Genomic DNA, 23,649 nt, shown 5'->3' on the forward strand with positions numbered 1-23,649 from the left:
TGAGCGTGCGGCCCCCTGACCCTGCTGTGAGCGTGCGGCCCCCTGACCCTGCTGTGAGCGTGCGGCCCCCTGACCCTGCTGTGAGCGTGCGGCCCCCTGACCCTGCTGTGAGCGCGCGGCCCCCTGACCCTGCTGTGAGCGCGCGGCCCCCTGACCCTGCTGTGAGCGCGCGGCCCCCTGACCCTGCTGTGAGCGCGCGGCCCCCTGACCCTGCTGTGAGCGCGCGGCCCCCTGACCCTGCTGTGAGCGTGCGGCCCCCTGACCCCACCTTCCTCCTAAACCATATTGCTGTTCTGGACTCTTGCCCCAAAGCCTGTGTCTGCAGGGTGCAGATGGGGCATAATCTTGTGCACAATGCTGGTTGTAATTGGAGCCTTTGGAGAATTTTCCCTTTTATTGGAAACTGTTCAGTGACTGTAGCATTGGAAGGGATGAGCTGCAGTCATGTACACGCTGCAGACTCCTGCGACTGCTCCTCTACCTGCACAATAACTAAATGCGGGGTATTCATCAATCTAAACAGTCAGTGAGACACAGTCATAGCAGATGGTATCCCCCATGTAGTACTCCCCTCCCCCACCCCACAGCCCCCCAAACCACTGAATAGATTGGTCGTAAATAATTTTTATTAAGTCCATAGAAGGATCTTCGGTGACCACATCTGTCCCGTGGGCGACTTTCCTAGCACAACATATATTTAGTGGGTGACTCATATGTAGAAAACTGAATTATTCGGGTGGTTACCTTCAGCTGCAGAAAACTAATCCTGGAATTAAACTTTTTATCTACATTACTGGATGCAGATCTTTATAGAGTATTTATCTTATCCCTGCCGTCCTTATATTGATGATCTAACCTGAGGTCATTAATATCATATCTGGCCCGTCTAATGGAAAACCTCTTTCTGCTGTGTTCACATCACATCCGGGGACTATTTTTAGATTACGGGCTGGGAAAATCTCCCAAACTTTATGCCAAGGTAGAATATATCCTAATGCCGGCCAGTCATACACTAGATGTCAGAGTTATAGTTTGGCATAGCTTTCCAATATATACATTGGCCCCGAATGTCATTGTGCCTCGAAATCCTTCACTGTAACAACACATAGTATGACTCAAGGTCCATCCTAGTTTTGGCTGCCGATTCCTATAACAAATGTAACCTCTTAGGTTATTGCCAGTAGAGTCCGAGTCCAGACCAACCTGTATAATTGTGACGGTCAATAACTTCTCCTGACGCCCCCTGATTTGGGAATGAGGAGGACGGAAGGACCATGGATTGAAATATTGATGTCAGCAGAAGGTTTTGAGGTCCCCATATTCATGAGATGGTCAGACCCCATAAATTTGGTTGGTCTTTATAGCGTGCATTAATAACCATTAAGGCTTTGTAGTCGGGGTCATAAATAGGAGAGGCGCAGGGCCCCATAGCAGACTTTTGAAAGGAGCCCCCCTTTCCCCTTTAGAAAAAAAAAAAAAATCGACATATTTGTATACGCACACATGAGTTACAATCACGCACCATATATACATACATGTATAGTGACACGCATGTGTGTGTATATAGTATTATGTGTGTATGTGTGTGCATATATGATGTGTATAAGCTGTATGTCTGGGTATACGATGCATGTGTGTGTATATAGTATTGTATGTATCGTATACCCAGACATACAGCTTATACACATCACATATGCACACACATACACACATACAATACTATATACAGACATACAGCATATTTATACACAACAATACCTCATATACAACCCCAAAACCTAAGATGCCGGGGCCCCCTGACACTGCGAGCCCTATAGCAGCTGCTTTGGCTGCTGCCCCTGTAGTTACGCCCCTGTTTGTAATCCATGTACACCCTTTTGAAATAGCCCTGTACAGCATGAGTACCCCCTTGAGATGTAGCATGTAACCCCTGTAGCAGGTTGAGAACCTAGAAATTATAAACCCAAAACTTCCTGTCATATCCAATGGCGTGAAGTTTTGGGTTTATAATTTCTAGGTTCTCAACCTGCTACAGGGGTTACATGCTACATCTCAAGGGGGTACTCATGCTGTACAGGGCTATTTCAACCATGATGCCATGAAGGAGTTAAATGACTAGTGATGGTAATTGGTTAAGTCATGGATATTGGGAATCACTGGAGGTTGTTCTATAGGATTGTTGAGAACTGCAACTCTGCACTAAAATCATTACCAGCGATCAGCAGTTACCTGGCCGGTCCTGTGATTCACAGCCTTTCAGCTAGATGAATGAGGGATGTGTGTCAGGAAATGGTTAATATAGTAAACCTTGTCGTGTAATTATCAGCCTCGGGCTGATATGATGCACACCCCATCCTGACCGTGTGTCTGTTCACCTGCAGGGTATGAGGTGCGGGCGCACCTGTACTTCCCCATACAGCAGATACAGGTGCAGCCGCCAGTGATTATTAATAATTACCGGGTGCACCTAGACTTGTTACTGCTGAAATGCAAAGTACAGGTGCGGATTATTCAATTACCACAATCACATTGTGCTGAGCAGCCAAGTCCTAGCACCTACATGTACAATGCTATGAAAATGCACAGGCAGGAGAATCCATTGTTGCTGCTAGAGAGTATGGCCAATTTCAAAGGGTGTAATGAGAGTCCTTTAGTTTTATGACATCCCATTTGCTAAATTATATGAACCTGCTGATCACTTATCAAGGGGTGTCTAGATTAATGCCATTAGCTATGAGGTTTTCAGGCTCTAACAATTATTGATTTATTTATAGGATAGTCATCAATATGTGATGCTCATATATATGTATGTATGTGTGTGTGTGTGTGTATATATATATATGTATGTATATATTTGTATATATAGGTTTTTGCAGGATTGCCTTCCAATAACTTCAATGTGTGCTGATCCTTTCAGACCACTACTGCTTTGTGGTCCTTCCTAGACATATACATACATACATACATACATACATACGTGCATGTACATGTCTAGGAAGGACCACCAAGCAGACTCGCTCCATCCAGTATTGGTCAGGCAGGATCGGCACACATTGAAGTTATTGGTAGGCAATCCTGCAATAACCCTGAACTGTCTCTACTCAACCTATAGCGGTCTGCTTCTGGACGTATCCACCACCCAATCACATACTAATGACCTATGAAATCATATACCCCGTCCTGTAAATAGGTGTAATTTAAGCAACCATGGGCTCACATTTAAGCTACACATATGAACTTGTTGTATCATCAATATGTCTTTTTCGAGCAACTCTGTGGCCTGGCCACTGAAAGAGTGGCCACGACATGGTACAACTAAATGCTGATTAGCATAAAAGTAAAGATGAAGCTTTCTGCAGTCGGGCCACAGATTTTCTCAAGAAAATCTGATGCAGGAAACTTCCCCTACACGGTCATTAGTAGTTTATATGTTGGGCAGGTGCCACGTTCCCTCACGTTCTCACCTCCCGGGAACCACCCCAATGATAAGAAAGGGGTCCGTGTCCCATGTTTGAGTGGAACTACAATATGGGACATTCAAAGCCTATGTAACTTGGAGAGATGGCTAAGTTCTCACCAGTGATGGTGAACCAAAGTGCCAACACCGCAATTTAGGCAGTAACTTATTGCTACCAGAATCGTAGAGCTCCAATCCAATTCTCGCTCTTTGGACAGGACCAGGCAGCCCAGGATGAGTCACTTTAAAATAGCGGAGAACTGCCTGAGACTGCAGGAATATGCCATGTCGGGAAGATGGCCCGCGTGCCCAAAGAGAGTTCACTGGTGGCGAACCCATGGCACTCGCTGTCCTGTTCACTCAGACCGGGATGTGTTATCTCACTTGCCGTGGTTGTGGAGTCCCCAATAAGTTTCCTTCCAGATAAGTTTAGTGTTTGATTCTGGTCTACCGATTATCAAAGATTCCTTAATTGTTTCCACAAGATGTAATATCCGTGTACTAAAAATCTGCCATTTGGTATTGTCTGTCAATAGTCCAAATATTCCTCAGATATTTGGAAGGAAGTTAATCTTCATTACTACCCAATGTTTGATATCTGACTGCATGACAAACCCCAATATGGGGTAGCAGCTCCTTATATCCATCGAGCATCTGCTGTTTTTGTGTTTCTTAGCGTAGCATATGTATGAAATTTTCCTTCATACTGGGGGTAATGATGCACGCCTGTAAATAATTGTCTGCTTATTCCTTCATCCGCAGATATCACAATGCTCCCTACTGACAAGGGTTGAGATGAAGCTGTCTGAGCTCTGGTCCAGGAGATTCCAGCTCACTGGAGGGATCTGCCTGCAGCCCACTAACAATCCCACAACCTCTTCTAGACCTTGGGCAAACCCTGCAGACCTCTTCCAGCTCTCCCTGACTCACCATCAACCAGCACGCAAGATACACCTCACTGTAGGCTAGACGTAATGATTTGGCTATGGAAAAGAGAGCAGGTCAAGAAAAAAGTGATCAAAGTAACCGGGATGACGACTAGCGAGCGAGGAGATGTAACCAGTCTTATCCCAGTATCGCTCCGCCTGAAAGGAATATAGGATGTGAAAGATGAGAACGCGCGCTACCTGCTCGTGACGAGCCTCCGACGTGTCTGTGCCATGAAAAATTTCTCAGAAAGATAAGGCTTGAAGACAAAAAGATGATAATAATTGCCATAAATTAATGATGGGCAAACACCAGATGGTGTTTAGATTGCTTAAATTCCAGAAACATTAGTGCAGGTTGCCAAAACACTACTGAGCTAGCACCCTGGAGGCAGGCAGCCGTAAAGCAAATAATATTTAGGGCCAGTAATAAGGTTGCCTGCGCGCCTGCCTCCGTATTTGCACTGACAGTGCTAAGACCTTTATAGCTGAGGTTCTCTCTCCTCTTCTCCGTTCTCCTAGTCCCCCTGTACGTCTTCCCATCCAAGGACCAGAGCTTCACAGTCTCTCCGCAGCTTTCTACCCGCTCCTGCCAAGTTTCCTAGCGACACTGCCATCTTACCGAGACTGCCGGAATGCTCCGAAAAAAATAAAGATACTTCCTGCACGACTAAAGTGCCCCGGAGAGTGGGAAGAGAGTGCACTTAGTCCCTCAGTGAAGTGCACTTCCACAAATCAGTGTTCTGCGTTGCCAATTACTGACAAAATCGTTGCTGCTCTACACAAGATGTCCCCGCAGAGATCCTCTGCTAACCACCTCCCGGACCACGCGGACTCTTGTATACCATGTAGACAATCGCTCCTATCACGTTCAGACAGTATATAGACGGATCTATATATGCGAGCCTGCAATCACTACTTCAAGATTTATTTTGTATCCGGACTCCTTAATCCGATAGATTAGCACCAGCTACGATGAACAAAGTTTCGATGTATTATTTTCTAGGCACTGAGATCTCCACTGTGCGTTTCTAGCCAATGAACCCCGATCCTTGTATTTACTAGCCGAGGTCTCGGGATCGGCCGAGCACCGTATCGGTAAGCATAATCTGCTGCATTTGTTTCCCCGGTTCCCTTATCCCCCCTCCCCCCAATCTTCTACTTCTCCCATCGCTGGATTAGGAGGTCAGGAAGCAGTCTAGGGACGCGCCTTTGCACTTTTAGGACAGGTTATTCACGGCTATATTCAGTCGTGTTTCCCATTAAAGGGAGTTTTCTGCATCCTTTATCTGTATGTATATGTATTTAAAGAGAATCTTCCAGATATATTCCTATTGTACATGAGAAGTGTACTGTAACATTGGCTTGAGACGAGATGCGGGAGTATTATTATTATTTTTGCGTAAGGCCATATTAACATTCATACTCTGTGTTTTTAATTATTGTGGATGGGTGTCTAAACTATATAATTATCCAAAAGTATGTTTGTGACATAGTTATTTTATGATTCATAGCGGATAAAGTTGTACGATTCTGGAATGCAACTTCTCTTGGAGATCCATGCATTAAAATGGGGAGGGGGGGTGGCGAGCGGGAAGTTCAGTAATATTCTGATATTAAACGAGCTTATGGAAAGACGACTAGATGCTTATTTATTTTCAAGATTTTTCAACAGAGGCAAAAACTCCAAAGAAATGACTCAATCGAGACGAGTAAAAGGGATTCGAGGAGAATCATCCGTCTCAGTGTGAAGTATTGATTATGTATTTAGAAGAGCAATGAATGAACTTTCACCATATTTACAGCTAAAAGAAAAGAGCGCGGCTGGTTCTCCAATGTCGGCACTATATTCCCATCATAGATTTTCTACAAAAATCGGAGCAGAGAGAAAAGTTTCTTTGTGTTTTCAAGCATTAATTACTGTGTCAATACTTGCCGTATATACTCGAGTATAAGCCGACCCGAGTATAAGCCGAGGCCACTAATTTTACCACAAAATACTGGGAAAACCTATTGACTCGAGTATAAGCCGAGGGTGGAAATGCATTGGTCACAGCCTCCCCAGTATATAGCCAGCCAGCCCGGCTCTGCCCCAGTGTATATAGCCAGCCAGCCCGGCTCTGCCCCAGTGTATATAGCCAGCCAGCCCGGCTCTGCCCCAGTGTATATAGCCAGCCAGCCCGGCTCTGCCCCAGTGTATATAGCCAGCCAGCCCGGCTCTGCCCCAGTGTATATAGCCAGCCAGCCCGGCTCTGCCCCAGTGTATATAGCCAGCCAGCCCGGCTCTGCCCCAGTGTATATAGCCAGCCAGCCCGGCTCTGCCCCAGTGTATATAGCCAGCCAGCCCGGCTCTGCCCCAGTGTATATAGCCAGCCAGCCCGGCTCTGCCCCAGTGTATATAGCCAGCCAGCCCGGCTCTGCCCCAGTGTATATAGCCAGCCAGCCCGGCTCTGCCCCAGTGTATATAGCCAGCCAGCCCGGCTCTGCCCCAGTGTATATAGCCAGCCAGCCCGGCTCTGCCCCAGTGTATATAGCCAGCCAGCCCGGCTCTGCCCCAGTGTATATAGCCAGCCAGCCCGGCTCTGCCCCAGTGTATATAGCCAGCCAGCCCGGCTCTGCCCCAGTGTATATAGCCAGCCAGCCCGGCTCTGCCCCAGTGTATATAGCCAGCCAGCCCGGCTCTGCCCCAGTGTATATAGCCAGCCAGCCCGGCTCTGCCCCAGTGTATATAGCCAGCCAGCCCGGCTCTGCCCCAGTGTATATAGCCAGCCAGCCCGGCTCTGCCCCAGTGTATATAGCCAGCCAGCCCGGCTCTGCCCCAGTGTATATAGCCAGCCAGCCCGGCTCTGCCCCAGTGTATATAGCCTGCCGCCACTGCCGGACAGATCGCACAGAAGATATACAGGGGTCGCCGGAAAGGTGAGTTTAGATATATTTATTTTTTTGACTCGAGTATAAGCCGAGTTTGGGTTTTTCAGCACATTTTTTGTGCTGAAAAACTAAGCTTATACTCGAGTATATAAGGTATTACCTGGAAGGGTTATTCCCGTCTCGCCCGGCGGCTCGTCGTACATTATGTGTAGCATATTTATGATATGATATTGAAGTGCCCCCTCTCTTCTCCCATATATTATATGTAGTGTATAAGTCACTTCTAAGCAGTTGCTTCCAGCTTGCCCATAGAGTACAGTGTGATGGTCCAGTGGTGCAATAGAATTTAAGCTTTTGTATGCTTTGCACTCCTCGGGGGCGGTTCCATAGCTTATTACTTTGTTCCTCTCCCACCCCACTGTTGTATCTCAGGTTTTCCTACCATTCACTGTAATCTGGCCACACAAATTGTAGCTCAATCACAGCCACGATAGAAGTCTAGGTCAGCTGGTCACTGAGGAGACAGGCCACACGGCTATCAACGGAGAGGGGAGGGGTGATGAGCGCTCACTCCCCCCTCCCTTCTCCACTCGGCCTACTGCTAAACATAGGATTCAGTCCGGCCACACAGCTGTATAAATGAGACCTAAGAACCAACCTGAATGCCTCAATGTCTTTGTGGACTTAAGACCTCTTATGAACTTTAGATGGTCCACCTACCAGAGCTGCTACTTCTGGGTGAGAATGTTTTGCATTTGCCTACAGTAAAGGGGGCTTTCTAACCTCCCTTTGAGCCGAAATTCCATGTTTTACTGCTGAACCATTTCTCAAATACCCATTTAGGCCTCTAGCCCACAAGCGAGTGCCCTCTGGTGCTGAAGGTATCTCCAGACCTGAACCTCTGATAATTGGAATGAACTGACATGCTGAGTTCATTCTAGTGATCAGAGGTTTGGGGTGGGGGTTCCCTTCAGCACCAGAGCAGTTTTCTCTTACTGGATTTGCTTGTGGGCAAGAGGCCTAATGGGAAAGCCGAGCCTATACTCGAACTGCCTACAAAGCAGTGTCTGCAGGAGAACCTGAAGAAGAGGAAAGTAGCCAAAAAGTTTCGGCCCAACAGAGTGTAGCATTGTAGATATAGCTTTTAGAGGTTAGTTTCTCAACAATCAGGAAACGGGCATGAACAATGTTGTATTTACCAATTGGTAAACTGAAGATTGCATTATATGTTTCTAGAATCCAACGTTGTTTTCCAGGGAAATTATAGTATATAGAAAAATAATCCATAACATTGATAAAAGGGAAAACCTAAATCGGTTTTAGTCATCGGAATAGGAAATGGATTTCTTTTGTAGAAATTTTCAAACACCCGGTATTGTTTTGCTTACATTTAGAAAAGGTCATGGAATTTTCCAACTTGTCTGTCCTACTCGGGTTTATGAACTAATGTGGATGAGGAAATGGAGATTTATGGCACCTTGTCCACGCTCTCGGCATTTGGCCAGAACATGTATTTCATCGGGGGCCTCCTTGGGCTGGGGCCTCCTTGGGCTGGGGCCTCCTTGGGCTGGGGCCTCCTTGGGCTGGGGCCTCCTTGGGCTGGGGCCTCCTTGGGCTGGGGCCTCCTTGGGCTGAGGCCTCCTTGGGCTGAGGCCTCCTTGGGCTGAGGCCTCCTTGGGCTGAGACCTCCTTGGGCTGAGACCTCCTTGGGCTGAGACCTCCTTGGGCTGAGACCTCCACACATTCGATATCCGTTGACTGAAATATATTGTCAATGAAGAGACTCTGCTGGTGCCCGCAGAGCTTCCTGGGGAAACAAATATTAGACATGTGACATCATTCTTCGTGCCTTGTCCTCCATCCACATAACATGGTCAACCAGTACCACCAAAATTGTAGATTTTTTTTTTTTCTGTTGAGATTGCCCTTCTATCTATAGAAGTGTTTTCGGGTATTACTTAACAATAACTTCTAGCTACCACTAACTCTCATTTAATCTTGTAGAATTTTACTGTTTCAGTGAAGAATTCCGCCCCCCCCCCCCTCGCTCTTATCTTCTAATAAACCGCTCATTTAGTTTTTTTATTTTTTTCTAAGAAATTCTCTGTGATCCCATATACATTAGTGACTGGAACCAACACTGTTAGCGTAAATGATATTCCTCCCCGCATCCATGGAAGTACTTGTAGAAGGAATGGGAGAGATTAGTGGTTTCTTTGTTGAAGGTGAAAAGGCGTTCAAGTGGCTGCTGTTCTTACAATGCGCAGACCCTTCAGTCAAACTCATTCACATTCAAGAGGAGGAATTAAAATGTGCTACGACAAAGATAAGCACGTCATTAAACCGCTATATTAACAAGTCTTCACACCATTGTTTATCATGCAGGAGGCCTACAACGGCACATGGAGACGGCCTGCTGTGCCAGGAACGGAGGTAAGGGCCCCCTACGGATGGCCTACCGGCAAATGAATCAGAATAGACCTATGAAGGGGGATGGGGTTGTACTTCGTAGCGATGAGATTGAGGTCAACTCTAATACAACATGCCCATTCCATCTATGGCCAATCTCAAGAGTCAGTCATCCTACTTCCAAACCCAGAAGACTTCATTAAGCAGTGAACCCTGGAATAGAATGGGTCTTTCTCGATGAAAATCCAATTCTACAGGATGATGTTGCTTCCCGGTAGAAAATTACTTTTATTACACTAGTCATGTTCCAAAAACATTCACATTTCTACATCTGTACAACATGGACGATTAATATAGGACAACATGTTTGGGTTCATCACTATTTCTGGGACGCCTCGTAAGCCTCACCCTCTTAATGTAACGCCACAGTATATTTCTTGGGTATAAAGTCCCGAGTTTTTTTTTAGTTTGCCCGTTGTGATAACTTCATAGGATTTGTATCTGAATGGACAGTAGAAATAGTTCTACACCGGTACAAGGTTCTTAACAAAACTTTTCCGGCTTCATTCATATCTATAATGTGTCTTCCGAAGTTTTGGAAAAGTTTTTGTCTTTAGTCATGGTCATCACAAATCCCCTTTTATGTAGAAACGGATTTGTCAGCCCCCGGGCTTTGTGTACCTTTATTTAATGGCCAAAGTATCTGTGTATAAAACTTCTTCCATCTCTTCTCCCTCACTGAAACATCTTTTCTGTGCTTGAAGAAGTTATTAAAACTATTTATTTGTTCAGATTTTGGTTTGCCCTGCAGCGAGGTTAACGTAGCCTGTTGTAACTTCCGGACTAGGATCTGGGAAAATTATGGACTGAAACATGAATTGGATTTTTATCTGCAATTCAGACTCACAACTACATCTTTGGCTGCCTGTATCTTTGGTATTAAAGCGCACAGAACCACAAGCCTGATACCATCTGCTAGAGGAAGTTCTTGTAGTTGCACAACCATAGGCACTATAGAGCCCAAGATATGGGCATCTGAAGTGACACTTCGTCTTCAGTATCTAAAATTGACTCATTTTGGACAAAAAGTGTCTCTTCTTAACTAATTTGCAGAGGAACTTGAATGTGTGGGGTTAGAAATAAACAGATGAGATTTCACATAAAAGAGAGAATCCTAGAAAGGACCATTAATACCATCCCTTGTAGTTTAATGGTGTAAAAATTGGTAACAATATCCCTTTAAAGGAAATCTACCATTTGCTTTTGTGCTTAATGCTGTAGCTATACTGATGCAGAAACATATCTTGTTTAATCCCTGAACTGAGTGGTTTTGCTGAAAAAAATAGTTATAAAATTATGATAATGAGGCTCTGTCGCTCTTGTGGCTGCTTTGCGCTTCTCCTCTTACCTTAATTTTGCAGTGCTCCAGAGAATGATGTAATCACTGTGTTGTCCCTGACAGGCAGAAGTAATCAATCTATGCACCACCCCCAGCTCCTGTGTATAAGTCATCCACCTCAGGTTGATTAGTCCTGTCTGGACAGTTCAGGAAGCTATGTTTATGTACAGCAGCCTACACCCAGCTCTCCCAAGGTCCTGAATTTTATAATTTGTATTTTGAGCAAAACCACTTGAATCGGTGATGAAACAAGACATGTTTCTGCATCAGTGGTGCTTGGAAAAGTTTTATTGGCTTTGTTTTGTATGGCTCTTCCGCCAATGTGTTGTTGGTATCGGCTCATAGAACATCCTGGTCATATTTCTTTTTCATCTCATTTTCTCAAAGAGACGATAAGCCTGGCACCGCTCTCACCTCCAGCTTAGTCACCCCTTTACCACTTGCCAACATGTTGCATTTGTAAGCGATGCTTTCCTCTCTGATATGTGATGCCTCCGAGCACCAATCCATTGATGTGAATCTTAACTTAGAGATGTGACTTTCTCCTTTACAAAAAGTTACAAGGACATATCTTAGTGATCTTAGTGTTCAACGTTGTCCTGAAATACTATTAGATGTCTTTGTATCTATGTACTGGAGATCCAAATTGGAGAACAACACAAAATTTCCTAAACTTCAAGGACATTGTGTAGTCAAATGTGATTATATCCCGCCATGAGTAAAATAGCAGAATTTTAAGCTTATTTCATAAATAGTATATATTCTAAGTTATATGTATTAATCTGGCTCCTGGTGCTAATTTTCTTAATTATCTGACAAACCCTATGTAACTGGCAGCCTCCCTTTCCAGTTTTCATGACAGAAATGCAAAAATCTTGTGCCATTCAAAGTGACTGAAACCCTCCGGGAGCAGGTTGTCCTGATGAAGGCCAAAGGGGTTGACCCTGTCACCCGTAGCAAAAGAAGATGTTTTTCCTAGGTCAATGATTTCTAGAATATTACATCTTTACAACATCACAAAAAAACTAGTCTCCCTCAAAAGACAAATGCAAGAGAGGACAGGGTGATGCAGAGAATCTCCATGGGTAATTGTTTCAACACTGCAGCTGGGCAAGGTAAGGATCTGTTTCATCATACAGTGCCTCAATGCTGAAGAGCATCTGACTGAAAGTCCATTTGGTGACCAAACCTCTCCTTAGCAGAAATAATCAAAAGGCTTTACTCACCTTTTGCTGAGGAGCATGTTGTAGTCCACAGTTCATTTTAGTGGTTCATTTTTGCCGTAGGCAAGTAGAACATTCAAAGCTCAGTTTTAATTTTCCCACAGCTGTTTCTTAAAATTAAAGCTGAGCACTTCTGATAAATCTCCACCTATTTTTGTCTACAAATGGGGGAAAGACTGAACCCAAAGAATATCAGTGAATTCAGTGAAAGGTGATTGAGAAAGTGTCATGGTTTGGGGAATGTTTCTGCTACAGGATTTGAAGCTCTCATTCGGCTACATGACAGAGTGAAAGCAACTGTGTATCTGGACCTTCTTCAACAATACGTGGTTCCTTCATTGCATTCTGCAGACAGCAATTTTCATACAGGACATTGGGCTGTGTTTGAAGGAACTGATTTAACTATTTGGTGGGTGACTGGGCATTGTCCTGATCTAAACCCAATAGAAAACCTCTGGAAAGTTATGTCCAAGAAACCCACAGCAGTCACAGAACGGTGGAAGAGACTGGAAGAAGAGTGGACCAAAATCCCACCAGAGCAGTGTGTGAGACTAGTGGTGTCCTATGGTCATAGATGGGCTGAAGTCATCCAAAGCAAAGGCCTGTGCACTTCTTGGTGATTGGTGTAACCTGCCGAAAATGCTGTTATCATCTCTGTGCTAGTCATGGCTGTTCTCCAATTATGAGCATCGTGTCTTTTTGCTAAATCATGTTTTCATACCTTGGTAATTTAGTAAAACACTCTTCTAGTGTTATGGTGAACCCCTTGCAACAAATCAAGCTAATGCTCATCAATGGAAATTACATTATTTCTGGGGGGAAAAATTAGTGATTGAAGATTTTTGTCTCTTGATGGCTTCTATTGGATAAAAATGTGGGGAAAATTTAGTTTTATCTAAATTATCTTCGTAAGATGGATACGCTGTCTTCATAGGATTGACTCACCAACTCTAAGTTAAAGATCTGGTTCAGTGATCCCAAACTGTATCACTGGACTGAACTTGGCATGGGAAACTCTGCCGGCGCACAGAGTGTTTCTTGACGTGAAATAGCTTGTGAGCTACTGGCTTTAGGCTCCTTTTGAGGGACCTGTTGCCACCCAATGTCCTCCCCACTAAGGTTACATTCACACGCCCATATGATTTCTCCAGTCCCGTATTTACGGGCCGTATGAGCCCGTATTTACATGACGTTTTTCATCCGTATGCAGCACGTATGTAACCCGTATTTTATACATCCCCATAGACTTCTAGGGCTTACGGAACTGAAATACGGGAGAAAATAGGACATGCTCTATATTTTTACACGGCTAGTATACGGTACGGTACGCTACAGTGTCAAAAACTGCAATATAAATGGTTGGACCCGTAAAAAAAAAACGTAAAAAAACGGTACGGATATGGCCGTTTTCATACGGCCGTGTGAACATTTCACCATAGAAATAATAAAGATGGACCTCTCCTTCTGAAATCCTCATACACTTGTGCCAGTTCTCCTCACACGGGTAGACAAGAGCCCTTCCTGGACCTTCAGAGGTTCTCCAAAGGTCCTTAGACTGTAGAACTGAAACTAAAAAGAAGGGATCCCCACCGCTTTCCCATGAAGCTTTGGTTCTGGTACCATATGTCTTAATCCTCCCCTGATCTGTTTCACTACTGGACTTTGTGAGGTCCTGTGTGTATGATGGAGATAATTTACTCATTTTGCATAATGAAATTGTTAAATAATCTACAGGAGAAAATACTTCAAATGCCAAATTCTTTAGAAAATAAAGATTTATCGAAAATCCCAAAATCATTGAATTGATGGAATTTACATAAATGGGACTTGGATATGGCTCTACATCCTCTACAATAAGAAAGAAGTCTTCACGCCTTATTTATGTCTCTAAAATCATTGTAAAGCGCCCGATGCACTACAAACAAGGTGAAATGTATGAAAATATAGAAGAGATACAAAAAGCTAAATATTTACAGAATGCAACAAAGAGAACACATACATAAAAGGATATCAGTGGAGGTCATCGAATATACATTTTCCTGTAGGAAATAGATGCGGGTCACTATCTGCACATCAATAAGTGGTTGTTAGAGATGTTATTCAGTTAAAGGAAATCTCCCATCAAAATCCATTATGATAAACCAGGGACACTTACTCCTAGATCCCGGCACCTTGATTGTGGAAATCTTCTTGTACTTGTGATTCATTCCTTCTAAAATCAACTGTCATAATTATGCTAATGAACCTGAAGAGCTTCCGGGGCAATTCTCAGAACCCCTCTGTGCAGCAGATTTACAGGCTGTTACACTGTGTAAGGGCACTTCTCCCCCTGCCACTGTGAGCTGAAACTTCTACTGCTGCAGTGAGACTACATTAGGCAGGTGGGAGGGGGAGCAGGTGGGAGACAGTGTAACAGCCTGTGAATCTGCAGCAGGGTGTCCCCGTTGCCTTTTGTGCTCACTTAAAATTATAAAATTTGACTGAAGAAGGAAGGAGACCGTGGATGACAAATATAAGAAGATTATCACAGTCACAGTGTCTGGATCTATGAGTAATGTCACTGGTTTATCAGGATGGATTTTGATGAGACATTTCCTTTAACTGTACAGAGTGGGGGGGGGGGGGGGGACAATATGAGGAGTAATAATTATCTTTCAGCTAATGAAGCACCTGCTTCCCACTGACCTCTGCTTCCGGAATCTTTACTGACACTAGAAGAGGACACTCAGCCAATCACTGACTAGACTAAGCCCCTGCAACTCTGGAGTCATTAAAACGTGCAACACCCTGTAAAACTAATTACATCATAAACTGCCCTCAGTCCATTGCAGTATATACAGTGTTTCCATTTTAATTATAGTATATTCCGCACCATCCCCAACTTAGTATATATGCTGCTGCTAAAAAAAAAAACTGTATATCCAACAGTAGCACTCAATATATACATAAAGCAGCTGAACCAAGCTCAGTATAAAGAGCACCAGAAACACAATCTGTTCAAAAGTACAGCACCAGAACTAAGCTGAGTATATAAAAACAGTACCACAGCCAGGCATCATACAGAAACACCTCACCAGAACCAAGCTGGGAATATAAAAACGGTACCACAGCCAGGCATCATACAGAAACACCTCACCAGAACCAAGCTGGGAATATAAAAACGGTACCACAGCCAGGCATCATACGGAAACACCTCACCAGAACCAAGCTGGGAATATAAAAACGGTACCACAGCCAGGCATCATACGGAAACACCTCACCAGAACCAAGCTGAGAATATAAAAACGGTACCACAGCCAGGCATCATACGGAAACACCTCACCAGAACCAAGCTGAGAATATAAAAACAGTACTACAGCCAGGCATCATACAGAAACACCTCACCAGAACCAAGCTGAGAATATAAAAAAAACAGTACTACAGCCAGGCATCATACAGAAACACCTCACCAGAACCAAGCTGAGAATATAAAAAAAACAGTACTACAGCCAGGCATCATACAGAAACACCTCACCAGAACCAAGCTGAGAATATAAAAAAAACAGTACTACAGCCAGGCATCATACAGAAACACCTCACCAGAACCAAGCTGAGAATATAAAAACAGTACCACAGCCAGGCATCATACAAAAACACCTCACCAGAACCAAGCTGAGAATATAATAACAGTACCACAGCCAGGCATCATACAGAAACACCTCACCAGAACCAAGCTGAGAATATAAAAACAGTACCACAGCCAGGCATCATACGGAAACACCTCACCAGAACCAAGCTGAGAATATAAAAACAGTACCAAAGCCAGGCATTATACAGAAACACCTCACCAGAACCAAGCTGAGTATAAAAACTGTACCACAGCCAGGCATCATACGGAAACACCTCACCAGAACCAAGCTGAGTATAAAACAGTACTACAGCCAGGCATCATACGGAAACACCTCACCAGAACCAAGCTGAGAATATAAAAATAGTACCACAGCCAGGCATCATATGGAAACACCTCACCAGAACCAAGCTGAGAATATAAAAACAGTACCACAGCCAGGCATCATATGGAAACACCTCACCAGAACCAGGCTGCGAATATAAAAACAGTACCCCGCAGGCAGGCATACGGAAACACCTCACCAGAACCAAGCTGAGAATTTAAAAACAGTACCACAGCCAGGCATCATACGGAAACACCTCACCAGAACCAAGCTGAGAATATAAAAACAGTACCACAGCCAGGCATCATACGGAAACACCTCACCAGAACCAAGCTGAGAATATAAAAACAGTATAGGCATCATACAAAAATACCTCACCAGAACCAAGCTTTGTACGGAAGTAAAGTGGATCTGGATTTCCTTTGTTACATGGAAAAATCACAAATCAGGCCAGGAATTTGTCACAGTGTCCGATTTGGCACCTAATGGGTGCATTTGATTCCATGGATACATTCAGGTTTTCCGGCCTCGTACACGTCTTCGCGTTACGAGATGTGATCAGACATAAGTACTATTTTGGGGGTTTTCCTTCAGCTGCCGAGACAAATCTTTTGACGAGTCCCTGATATTATGTTGATGGATGTGTTATAGAGCGATTAGTCAGGAAAACATTGTGCGCTTTGGGAATTTTAAAGCAAATTATCTTAATTTACTCCCTGATATTTGTCTTAAACGTGTCAAATAATAGGCCATTTCTATTGAGTGGATTTAATTTCTGGAATTAGACGATTTCCCCGGGTCCTCGTTCGGCACGTGTTATTCCCTTGAATGGATTGATTTACTGTCTATGAAGCCGAGACCTTCATAGAAATTTATGGTGGGCGCCTGACTGTAACATTATATACGGCGTATTACGAAAATGCAACTGCAGAGGAAGCGACAAGATGGAGCTTCAGCAACCCTGGAGTGAGGAATATCTGAAAAGGAGATGACAAACGGAGGCCCGCAGTCAGATAATCCGACATGTATGTAGAGTTACTTGAATTGCCATCGAAAAAACATGGAAATGTCTCAAAACTGACGCTCTGTACAGATAGAAACCGAAATCAATATACAGATAGTTTGTAGACTTTGTAGACCTATATCTAATCTGACTATGCAAATTTATAATAGTTTTACAAATATCACAGAACATCAGAGGGGAATCCACCACCACAGATATCAGGGCCGGCACCAGCATTGTGAATACCTGGGCAAGTGCCGGGGCCCAGAGATGCTGGGGGGGCTGTACATAAGGAATCCATGGGGGTGAGGGGGGCTTATATAAAATAACCATGAGGGGGGCTGTTTGGTATAGTAAACTAGGGAATATTTTAGGGAGCGGGAGACTGTTTTAGTTTCTGGATTTTTAATCCCACCACGTGAGTTCACTGCAAAGGGGCCCACTAAGGCACTGTCGCCCAGGGGCCTACTGTAACCTGGAGCTGACCCTGACACAACTAATCCATCCATACTTCACTGAATTGAGTCTATATTTGGAACTATGGAACAAGTCACAATCCTCAGGCAATGCTTGAAATGCCACCTGGTCTCAAGTGGTCCCCAATAGGAAACCAGATGGCCTCCACACTTAAACGCCATCGGCACCACGTGAAAATAACCTATCAAGGCCATACCCATTAGATAGAAGAAAAGCAATCATCTGGTGAAGTAACATTTTTGTACTCATTCTCATACCTCCCTACTTCTGCAGGAGATGAGAACGGACAAAAGATACGGGTAGCATGCTGCGAAAATGTTTTCTTGTGCTTTAAGCTAAGCCTTTTGCTTTGCCCTTTACTCCACCCCCGCCCCCAGACACAGTATAATTTCTCTGTTAGTGCCTCCATCTCCCCCTCACATTGTTTCCCACTAGCTCCCTGTCACATTGTAGCCCCCCTGATATTGTGTCCCAGCTCCACCATACACAATGTTAAAATCCCCCCAGCAGCTCCCAATCTTTTTGTGCCCATCCGCAGTATCCCAGCAGCTCCCTCTCTTATTTTTCCTTCCCTCCCCAGCATTCTTGTGACTCCCCACAGTAAAATAATAAACACAGATACTCACCTTTCCCCCACAGCAGCTCCTCCTCTCTTCTCTCCTTCTACTGTTTGCAGTAGTGCAGTGATGATCACATGATCATCACATACCGGCCATTAGTTCACCACATTGTCCATACATGGTCAATAATCCCAGATGATGAACAAGAAAACTTCTTTAGAATGGTCTCCAAAAAAAAACTAACCTGACTGTCTCTTCTTTGAGACTAGGACAATGTCCCTGATATCTCATGCCTTGTAGGTTAGTTTCCTGGTTTAGAAGGCAAGTAAAAGCCACAACCCTGGGCACGCCTTTGGCGTATATATTGATTCTGGAGTACAAGTTCTGTACTGAAGCTGGAATCGCTCAGTTATTCCGGTTTGTCACATGCTGAGTTGGCTGATCATTAAGACTGGCGCACAACATCAGCCCCCATAGGTTTTGTTTATTGATTTGATCCAACAAACGCTGGTTTCGGTGGAAATCGTGTAACCATAGTTCAGGAGAGTCAATGGTTAAGTTTTGGTTTCCTATTAAGCCGCTTCTCTAGGGAGGGGGTCATCAGAAGAGATGACCAATAAACACTCTTCCAAACATTTGGGGATTTTTTTTTCAAAGAGATGGTTAACGATGGACCATTTTACGAAGAAACTTCTATCCATGCACAAGATGCATCAGAAGTCGTCTGAGACAATTGCCTTCAATAGTCTGCAATGGTTGTTTCCAGAATGGGCTTACGGTAAGTAGTATGTGTAACTATTTGGCTGTGTGCATTGCAGTGTACACAACTACACATCACACATGGACAGCACAATGATCAATGATGTAATTAAGTTCTTTAAAGCTTTTGGGGATTTCCAGAAGATCTCATGGATGTGATGGATTTAAAATGTGGGGTCTAAAAAAAAAAGGTCTTACTGTATTTCTGCATAGTCAGTCTTAAAGGAGGAAGATGGTCAGTCTCAAGGAGGACTTTAACAATTTTTTCTTCAAAAATTAATACACTTTTTTTTGCAACCATTGGATGCAAAGAAGTAAGAAGGTCTCTTGTGTCATCAGTAAACCAATTTGACAAATGAACCTAATCTTTTAGGAGTTTTAATTGATGCACATTTTATTTTGCCATATGATTATCAAGATACACTCACCAGCCACTTTATTAGGTACACCATGCTAGTAACGGGTTGGACCCCCTTTTGCCTTCAGAACTGCCTCAATTCTTCGTGGCATAGATTCAACAAGGTGCTGGAAGCTCCTCAGAGATTTTGGTCCATATTGACATGATGGCATCACACAGTTGCCGCAGATTTGTCGGCTGCACATCCATGATGCGAATCTCCCGTTCCACCACATCCCAAAGATGCTCTATTGGATTGAGATCTGGTGACTGTGGAGGCCATTTGAGTCCAGTGACCTCATTGTCATGTTCAAGAAACCATTCTGAGATGATTCCAGCTTTATGACATGGCGCATTATCCTGCTGAAAGTAGCCATCAGATGTTACAGGGTACATTGTGGTCATAAAGGGATGGACATGGTCAGCAACAATACTCAGGTAGGCTGTGGCGTTGCAACGATGCTCAATTGGTACCAAGGGGCCCAAAGAGTGCCAAGAAAATATTCTCCACACCATGACACCACCACCACCAGCCTGAACCGTTGATACAAGGCAGGATGGATCCATGCTTTCATGTTGTTGACGCCAAATTCTGACCCTACCATCCGAATGTCGCAGCAGAAATCGAGACTCATCAGACCAGGCAACGTTTTTCCAATCTTCTACTGTCCAATTTTGATGAGCTTGTGCAAATTGTAGCCTCAGTTTCCTGTTCTTAGCTGAAAGGAGTGGCACCCGGTGTGGTCTTCTGCTGCTGTAGCCCATCTGCCTCAAAGTTCGACGTACTTTGCGTTCAGAGATGCTCTTCTGCCTACCTTGGTTGTAACGGGTGGCGATTTGAGTCACAGTTGCTTTTCTATCAGCTCGAACCAGTCTGCCCATTCTCCTCTGACCTCTGGCATCAACAAGGCATTTCCGCCCACAGAACTGCCGCTCACTGGATATTTTTTTCTTTTTGGGACCATTGTCTGTAAACCCTATAGATGGTGGTGCGTGAAAATCCCAGTAGATCAGCAGTTTCTGAAATACTCAGACCAGCCCTTCTGGCACCAACAACCATGCCACGTTCAAAGGCCTCAAATCACCTTTCTTCCCCATACTGATGCTCGGTTTGAACTGCAGGAGATTGTCTTGACCATGTCTACATGCCTAAATGCACTGAGTTGCCGCCATGTGATTGGCTGATTAGAAATTAAGTGTTAACGAGCAGTTGGACAGGTGTACCTAATAAAGTGGCCGGTGAGTGTATACTGTATATAATATCCAGATGTCCTGCACCACCAGCCCTTATAATGATTTGCCCACTTCTATTCCTTATACTGTACTTTCTGGTGACTTCTCAGCTGTCATCTCTGTGACCACTTCATAAAAACTTTAAAAAAAGAAACATATAGTTAACCTGCTCCGGCTTATAGATCCTTTAACCCTTCGGTACCAGCAGTTTTCCACTCTGCACCCAGCCAGACATTCAGGGACTCATTTTGGCCAATAAATGGCCTCCATGAAACATGGGACCTGTGGTCTGAGAGGGCATTCGTTTGTGGAAGCAGGTCTGTTGACCTCCTAGAACTTCTAGTTGAGCACCAGGTTAAAAACCAGAGTGACCCGATAGTGCCCCAGACTACTTATGGTCTTCTGGAATTCCTTGAAATTCCTTCAAAGGAATTAATCTCCATATCCATGTTACTAATAAAAAGAATATTCTAAATGCTGTTAAAAGCAGCTCAGACAAGATGGCCGCCCTCATAATTCTGTATAGAAAATAGACAAATAAATATTTTATTATCTAGTATGGACTAGTAAAAAACACGTAATGCACTCCCTTTAATACATGGAACTCCCTTTAATACATGACCTGGGCTTAATCCTTTAATGCATTGTCCTTTAAAGAGGGAAGGATGAGTAAAAGATATAGAAAAGAGTATAATCAGCAGAATGATAAAGAAGGAAATAAGTGGGGAAAATCTTTGCGGAGAGTCGGTAGGAGGTCAAGTGAAGGACGTCTCCAAGCTACTGCTTCCCCAGAACATAAAGGAGACGAGGTGGGAAGCAGACAGTGATGTGTCTCCGGAGCACCTCCTGCAATGTTACAGACTGTCACAGTATAATGTGTTTTCCAGACGACAAGATGCACTGGGTGATAAGACTAAGTCAAGCTTACCTGGCGGAAAAGAAATCTACAACCCATCGCCTCATATGGGATATAAGATGCACAAGGAATCTTACAAGATGCATCTGTATCGCTAACAAGGTCGAAAGTTGTAAAAGAAGACGCCTTAGATGTAGTTTTCCAATTACTAAGACAATGGGGGTAATTTATTAAAATTGGCGTTTAGAACACCAGTCTTAAAATTGCCCCTGCTGGACGCCAGACTAGACCAGATCAGAACTGGTGGAGACTTTGGCTCTGGTCTCCGCCGATTTTTCCAGTCCTACGCCCGTGGAGAAAGATATTTATATGGTTTCTTCAACAGAAAACTGGCTAAGAGGCCATAGTAAATCTGGACCAATCTCTAGTGACCACAAAGACATGGGGCCTATTTAGAGTTGGTCTGTCTCTTAAGGTTTTATCAACACAACAGTTGGGTGAATGGGGTCCATGAAAGTCATGGGTGGCATTGATTAGCCTAAACCAGGAGTGCAGAAAGCCACACAATGGTGGTTACCACCATTTGGGGCCATTGACCTCCGCTAGACCCAACAGGGAAATTAACTATTCCTCGTCATCCAGTTTTCTACTGGGTAAAGCAGTAAAAAGCGTAAGTACAGAATTTTGGACGGTTTTATGCCCCACTTTCAAGTGGGCTTGATGGAGTGGGGCAGGTGGCGGTGTGAACACTCTGATCTCTTGTAATTACTGTAGATTTAACAGGAGAACAAACAGAAGCAAGAGCTGAAATCTGATAGTAATCCCGCCAGGTTTACTGAAAGGTCGGAGCCTCCTTGTAAATCCAGTGCGTGGGCACGATGCCTTGTGTGAAAGATCCATGAAATCTTCTTCATATGGAGCGTAGATGGCAAATGTATGAAGAGAGCCCAATAATTATATATTTTGATTTTGGAGAGATGATAACTACTATATCTGGCTCAGCAATATTGAAGTCACCTATATTTGATCTGACCAGCCCACACCTCATCCCCATAAATGCAAGTTTCCTAAGTATGCTTTCTAAACCAAAAATCCCTTGCCAAGGAAAGTCTGACATTACTGCTTAGGCTGTTTTCACATGTTCCTGATGTGTTATGATTATTTGTTAGTTGCCTTTGTGGAACATTGTCCATGCATGTGGCATCAGGTAGAGATGGCAGATAATGTGGAGCACTTCTCTCTTCCTACATATGGGTGCCACCTGTGCCAGGGCCCTAACCAGCGCACCACCGGCCTTGAGGGCACCTGCCAGCACAGGCCTGACGACTGCACAGACACCAGGCTTCATAGAAGTGTAAGGTACCAGGTGCACTAGAGCTCCAGAACCTGGTTGGACACAGCGCCTCATCTAGATGCAGAAATGTAAGTCTCGGTACTGGATATGCTACAAGCTGGTTTATGTATGTAACTAAAAAGTAACTAAGCAAGTGAAAAACAAGCCAACGTCCCGATTTAACATGTACGGAACTGTTTGTAACCGTATCTGTATACAGGCAGGCATGCATTACATCTTAGGCTATATTCACAATGCCGTTGCCCGCCCGTACCGTACCATAGCGGGCAAACGGCAGTGCATGGGGAGAGGAGGAGGAGGTGAGCGCAGCTCACCCCGCCCCTCTCCATAGGAAGATATGGTGCACGGCGCCGTACTACGGACAAAGATAGAACATGTCCTATCTTTTTCCGGGGTACGGAGCGGTACGGTGCCGCTCCCGTAGGGCGCCGTGCGCCCATTGCCGTCTATGGGGGACGTACACTCACCGGCCACTTTATTAGGTACACCTGTCCAACTGCTCGTTAACACTTAATTTCTAATCAGCCAATCACATGGCGGCAACTCAGTGCATTTAGGCATGTAGACATGGTCAAGACAATCTCCTGCAGTTCAAACCGAGCATCAGTATGGGGAAGAAAGGTGATTTGAGGCCTTTGAACGTGGCATGGTTGTTGGAGCCAGAAGGGCTGGTCTGAGTATTTCAGAAACTGCTGATCTACTGGGATTTTCACGCACAACCATCTCTAGGGTTTACAGAGAATGGTCCGAAAAAGAAAAAACATCCAGTGAGCGGCAGTTCTGTGGGCGGCAA

The 23,649-nt window shown here is 44.3% G+C and overlaps 1 protein-coding gene across 4 annotated transcripts in view; it reads left to right on the forward strand.

The window, feature by feature from the left end:
• Nucleotides 1-6,023, forward strand: part of ARHGEF12 (Rho guanine nucleotide exchange factor 12) — a 97,125-nt gene extending 91,102 nt beyond the window's left edge. For all 4 annotated transcript variants that reach the window (XM_072155626.1, XM_072155627.1, XM_072155628.1 and 1 more), the window contains one exon: nucleotides 4,220-6,023. In XM_072155626.1, coding sequence (XP_072011727.1) covers nucleotides 4,220-4,251 — 32 coding nt within the window. In that variant the 3' untranslated portion in view covers nucleotides 4,252-6,023. The remainder of the gene's footprint in view (nucleotides 1-4,219) is intronic.
• The last annotated feature ends 17,626 nt before the right edge of the window (nucleotides 6,024-23,649 follow it).

This window comes from Engystomops pustulosus, chromosome 6, assembly GCF_040894005.1.
Source record: "Engystomops pustulosus chromosome 6, aEngPut4.maternal, whole genome shotgun sequence".
NCBI classification, from domain to species: Eukaryota; Metazoa; Chordata; class Amphibia; order Anura; family Leptodactylidae; genus Engystomops; species Engystomops pustulosus.